The sequence below is a fragment of the Buceros rhinoceros genome, unplaced genomic scaffold, assembly GCF_000710305.1.
Source record: "Buceros rhinoceros silvestris isolate BGI_N320 unplaced genomic scaffold, ASM71030v1 scaffold16303, whole genome shotgun sequence".
Classification (NCBI taxonomy): domain Eukaryota; kingdom Metazoa; phylum Chordata; class Aves; order Bucerotiformes; family Bucerotidae; genus Buceros; species Buceros rhinoceros.
The window spans coordinates 14,875-21,213 of record NW_010403185.1 but is presented as its reverse complement, the minus strand read 5'-3'; the positions used below and the strand labels follow the sequence as shown (position 1 = coordinate 21,213).

Genomic DNA, 6,339 nt, shown 5'->3' with positions numbered 1-6,339 from the left:
GGAACAGCCAGCTCTAGACAACAGCAGTCTTTCCCCCATAACCGTCAATAAATGTGCTTAAATGACTTACATGAACACGTGTAAAACCACTACCTATCTGTTAACATGAAATATTTCAGAAAAAAAGTAAAATTCCCAAAACAATAGCTGGTCAACACAAGTAGCACTGCTTCCCTCAGACTCAACTTGTAATATCCTCCTCAGGTAAATTCCCCCCTGGTTTTTGGGTGAAATGTTTGTCCACAAAGAAGGAGGTCTAATGATTCAGTGAATCCCCTCAGGGCTTGGGAAACTTGGCAAAATCCAAATCTGGTTGGTTATAGATGAGGAACAGACCTTGGTCCTCAAGTGCAGGCACTGTATTCCTGCCCATACCTGCTGCCAAGCAAGCCTTTCTGAAGTCTTTGCCACTGGAGCCAACAACCCCAGCCACCTGTGAGGGCCTTCTAGGCACCAGTGGGAAACTTACTACCCGTTTCAGTAGACTGGAGAAGCCAAAGGAAATAATCGAGATGGCAGTCTTTGATACCTCAGAAAGAGTAAGTTCTCTGGAGCTCTCTGCCATTACCTGTACTAATCACAAGAAGCTTAACATTATTCCTCTGCCTATGTAAACTAAGCATGCCCTCTGCAAGTTCCTTTGAATTAGACTGCAAAAATATTTCCTGGGGCAAAGCTCTTCCGTAAGAAAATCATTGTATTTATAAGCAACCTTCTTCCTCCTTCAGAAGAGATTTATCTACAAGCATCTTTAAATAAAGGGTCAACGTATCTTCCTAAGCACCCTCCACTGAAGAAGATGAATAAGCAAGTTTCTACAGCCAGACTGTGTTTTCAGCTGTCAAACTATGCTCTATTCACACAAAAAAAGGCACAAGCATACCTTTCATTTACACTGTATTGAAAACCCATGCAGTCAGCTACCATGCTGGAGCTAACAGTACAAAGGAGATAACATACTATAAATTCACTCCCTGGATGACCTCCTGGGAGCTTGTCCGTGTAGCCACACCTTATGCAATTTATATTTAGCATAATATGAAAAACCAGGTACTCTAGAAATAGAACAGAGTACTTCTCAGAAGATGAATAAACTGAGCTAGAAATGTGTTTGCTCTGAGGTTAGAGTGCACGAGGTCACTTTTCCATGATGAGATGAAGCCACAATGATTTCTTAGCAGTTGTCTTGCCATGGTAGCAACGATGCTATGACACACAGATTTAACTGTGTCAGATTTAACACAAAACCAGTTACTACATGGAGACAAGTTAACGTTGGACTAGCTTAGGGACAACAACGGCAATGAGTCAGGACATCTGGCTGAGAGTTGTATGCAAGGCCAAACTCCTGCTTAATACTCTTGGACTGCAGTAGTACACCACCATGCACATTACTGTTTCTAAGGCTGTACACAGGCAGGAGCCACAGGCTGAAAGTAGATGCCCTTGCCCAGTACTTTTGTATTTTTGTACATCCAAGGCAGTAGTTTCAACTAAATGAGGACAAACTGCCAAGAGACAGTAATACACTCCCTGATACAGATGAAGCCCAAGGCCCTGCCACATTTTACACCTCAAAGCCTCGTACCTCTAAAATTCTAATCAGGGAGTGAGCCAGAATCCAAGGAACATTTTTGCTCAGCTCTACCAATTATGCCTTCTCTCAAGTGCTGGTATTTCAAATGTCACAATTAAGATTACAACAAGGCTAGCTGAGTTTCTCTAATGAACTACAAAACTCCGATGACAGTGAGGATGTAAGGAGAACTGAAAAGAGCTCTTTAACATCTTTTCCATCTTTCACTATTTAGCAGCAATTCAAACTGCTCTGCTGCCTTGCATTTGAAATATCTGATTCGCAAAGCCACAAGTGGTAAGTTATACATGAGTCTTAGGAAGCAGGGAGGCATTCACAGCTTCATTTTCCATACACCGAAGAGGCTTGTTCAAGATGAGGAGGTAAATGAAGAAAACTTCATTTCTCTAAGACAGGAACTCAGGGCATGAGTTACCTCTCCCATCATTCATGGTAGGGTAGACCATGAATTTCTTGCCTTAGCCTCATATATCCTTCTGATACTTCAGTAATTTCCTGCAGGAAATAGCACTGTCTGGGAAATGCTAATCTACACATCTTCCCTGCAGTATCAGGTACTTAAAATCAACTGAAGATTGCCTTCTTGCTTTTCACTTCTACTTCCTCCTCTCCTTACAGAAAAAAAAAGGAAAACATAACCCTCATTTTAAAAAAAAAAAATAAAGGAAAACCTGGGGAACTACAGGACAATCACTCTCACCTCTGTGCCCAGCAAGATCATGAAGTGGATTCTCCTGGAAACTATGCTAGGGCACATGGAACACACAGAGGTGACTGGTGAAAGTCAACATGGCTTCAGTAAGGGCAAATTGTGCCTGACAAATCTGGTAGCCTTCTATGACAGGGTTACAGCATTAGTGGATAAGGGAAGAGCAACTGACATCATTTACTTGGACTTGTGCAAACCATTCAACACTGTCCTCCACAACCTCCTTGTCTCTAAATTGGCGAGACATGAATTTGTTGGCTGGACCATTCAATGGGTAAGGAATTCATTGGATGGTTGCACTTAGAGTGTTGCAGTCAATGGCTTGATGCCGAGTGGAGACCAGTGAAGAGTGGCATTCCTCAGGGAATTTTATTGGAACCAATGCTGTTAAGCAACTTTGTCAGCAACATAGACAGTAGGATTGCGTACATCCTCAGCTTGTTTGCCGATGACACCAAGCTGTGTGGTGGTCAACACTGGAGGGAAGGGATGCTACCCGAAGGGATCTTGACAGGCACGAGAGGTGGGCCTTTGCAAGCCTTGTGAAGTTCACCAAGGCCAAGTGCAACATCCTGCACCAATTGCATCCTGGGCTGCACCAAAAGAAGTGTGGCCAGAGGGTCAAGGGAGGTGATTGTCTCCATCTACTCCACTCTCATGAGACCCCACCTGGAGCACTGTGTCCAGCTCTGGGTCCCCCAGCGTAAGAAAGTGATGGACCTGCTCCAGACACTCTAGTGGAAGGCCATGAAGATAGATGATCAGGGGGCTGGAGCACCTCCCTTAGGAGGGCAGCCTGAAAGAGTTGGGACTTTTTAGCCTAGATAAGAGAAGGCTTCAGGGAGACTTTACAGGGGCCCTCCAGTACTTAAAGGGGGCCTACAGAAAAGATGGGGAGGGACTCTTTATCAGGGAGCATAGCGACAGGAAGAGGGGTAATGGTTTTAAAGTGGAAGATGGTAGTTTTAGATCAGGTATTAGAAGAAATTCTTTACTGTGAAGATGGTGAGACACTGAAACAGGTTGCCCTGAGAAGCTGTGAATGCCCTCTCCCTGGAAGTGTTTAAGGTTAGGTTGGATGGGGCTTTGAGCAACCTGATGTAGTAGAAGGTGCCTCTGCTCATGGCAGGGATGTTGGAACTAGGTGATCTTTAAGGTCCCTTCCAACCAAATCATTCTGTGATAATTCCAGGTGTTAATAATTCCATCTGTTTTGCAAATGGACAAAAAGGTTTAATAAAAGAGACAACAAAACAAATTTACTCAAACTGCAATTAACTATTATTAGGGTTAAGGAACCTGTAGAATTCCTAATGACAGACAGCAGAGGTCAATCGCAAAGTCACTGTACTTCAGTTGTTGATGGTACAGGTCCTCTCATGCAAGCAAAACCATTCCACAGCTCTGTTGTTCCCGTCAGTTTCCTGTATCTGTCACTTGGCAGTGAGTAACTGAAGCCAAGTAATAGGAACTGATCCACTCTTAGGTATCCCTGTGCTGAGTCAAGAGCAGACACCTTTTTGAAAACTATAATGACAACCATATCATTAACGATCAAGGTACAAAAATATAAGTAATTTAATAAAATTGGTATGTTTCAAACAACCATTATTAAACATGTTTTCCACATGCATGATGTAGCAACAAAAAACCGAGAAAGCAGAAATCAATGCAGGCATCATCTGCTTTAAAACAAAGCATGTTGAGAGTTGCTCACATTTGCTTCCCATGAAATAGCAGTCAGGGAACTTACCGTCCAGCTAATAATATACTTATGAGTTTGTAATGTGTCATGTGTAACAAATTTTCTCATTATCATACTTGGAGTTTAACTTAATTTCATTTAGACTGTAAAATAAACACTATTCCATCATAAACTGCATCAAGTTCTACTTTTTCTTCACTTTCATGATGTCTTATTTCTGCCTCTCTGTCAACTAGAACAAAGTGACTCACACTTGGTTCTGTTGTACACCAGATGAAAAACAGTTCCTTTCGGTCATAACCAAAGTATTTTCAACACTTTTTCAGATCCCAGCAGATTCTCTGTGGTTTCAAATATCTCAGATCCATGCCAGTGATCAGGAACAAGACCTTTAAGTGTCCAACTTACAACAGCGTCTAGTCTATCAGCATTTATTAACATGCTTAACTAGATTTGAGGCAGACAAGATATACTGTTCTGTTCTTTTTCAAATGCTGAAGTTTTTTTCCAGAATGTTTACTTAAACTAAATGTAACAGGCAGAAGTTACTCTTTCATAAAGGAGCAAAGCAGCACACACTTTGAATAAAGAACAACAGTTATATAGAGTTCAATTCAGTCCTCCTGAACGCAGAATTTACTTTTATAAAATGAAAACAATGGGAAAAATTCTCTTCAATTTACTGAATTTTAAAGGCTCACCTTCTCTAAGGCAAATCCTAAGTTTGTAGACAGTAGCTAGGTAAAGGGCATGAGATGGTAAATGCATCCAGAGGTGAAAGCATGGGCTAAGAGCAGCCTTGTACTTCTTAATACAAGGAATAGATGCAGAGGCTGAAAGTAACCATGTGTCAAACATTGAAGGAAAGAGACAACAATGCAGCAACAGAATTTTAAGATGTTTCATCAGCACAACTCACTTTACCTGTACTGTTTTTAATTGCTGGGTCTGCAAAACAGAAGGCTGAGCTGCAGTGTTTATCAGCTGACTTCCTTGTGTCAAAGCTGAGACACCAACAACAGGTTTCACTTCTGAACGACCTCCAATAACAACTTTGATCTGCTGGCCTTGTACCTTGGAGTCTCCTCCTTGGGCTTGGGATGTGGCCTTCTGCGCTTGTGGGAGTTGGCTGTGGGGTAATGCTAAAACAATAGGTTGGCCAGACTTGCCCAAAGTTGTTACAATAAGCTTCTGCCCATCCGGTTTAATACTCTGATTGCCTATTTTAATATCGGTGGTCTTGTTCAGAATAATTTGGTTGGCTGATATAGTGGCAGGGGTCTGAACACCAAGTTTATGGAGGCCACTTGGAAAGGTAGACTTTACTACTGCGTTCACATCAGTTTTGGGAGTTGTGGCGCTCACTGTCACGTCTCCTGAGTGATTGCTGGGTGCAGTAACTGGTTCTGTGGTGACTGCAGCTGTAGTCATAGCTGAGGAGTCACCGGTGGAGCTCATGTTCACAATTTCTTCCAGTTCTGTTTCCATGGGAATAGAATCTCCCATTGGTGAGGACACGATAACCGCCTCAATGCTGTCGTCTTCCACCAGAGTTATACTGGTGTCCATTATTTCTTCGGGGAGCAAACTGTTGACTTCTGCTGAAACCACCTCCATTTTAGCAGTTGTGGCAGTGACGACTGAAGCAGGTACTGCAATAATATTTTAAAAAGTTATTTGCCTCCAGAAAACATGTATTTTCAAAGCTTTGTGAATAATATTACCAAAGAAAAAAAATATAGTAGCAGAATCTTTTTTCCTGACTGAAGGTATTGTGCATGCACAGGAGGGATATAATGAAAAGAAAATTGTTATCAAAACGTAACACATTAAGCTGATTTTACTGTCAGTAAGAATTCATATGAAACCTCTTCCACATCATCCACTGAAGTCAAATCAAGGCACTGACTTGCTGTGGATTACCACTCCACTCTTGACAACACAGTATACAAAGGAGCAGTGTTTCCCCCTGCAAGATACAGGCGCCTTGTTCAGAGGCATTTAAACTTACTGAAATATAAAGCAAGAGTTAAATGGCTTTAAAAACCCAACACATGAAAATTACTTTTCTAATACATGTAAACACCGATTAGCAGGCTATCTTGCCTCGAAACTTGTTATCTGTACCAGGTGTAACAAGGGTTCACTTTTGCAAAATTCTTATTTTGGCAATCTCAGAAAAATATGCAGCTGTCTGGTGACAAGCTTTAACAAACCCACAACTCAGTCAACAGCCCACCTATCCCAGAACCAAGCCAAAGCCCTGCCCTTCCAAGACAAACATAATTCCTCTATGCTGGCCATGGAAAAGGCAGCTTAGTATTTTTC

General features: G+C 41.9%; 1 protein-coding gene across 4 annotated transcripts in view; it reads right to left on the bottom strand.

Moving 5' to 3' along the window:
* LIN54 (lin-54 DREAM MuvB core complex component) overlaps positions 1-5,658 on the bottom strand; it is a 23,807-nt gene extending 18,149 nt beyond the window's left edge. For 2 of the 4 annotated variants that reach the window (XM_010132918.1, XM_010132916.1), the window contains exon 1: positions 4,936-5,658. In XM_010132918.1, the coding sequence (XP_010131220.1) occupies positions 4,936-5,628 (693 nt within the window). In that variant the 5' untranslated portion in view covers positions 5,629-5,658. The remainder of the gene's footprint in view (positions 1-4,935) is intronic. The other 2 variants (XM_010132917.1, XM_010132919.1) reach the window with 2 other exon arrangements.
* Positions 5,659-6,339: the final 681 nt, after the last annotated feature.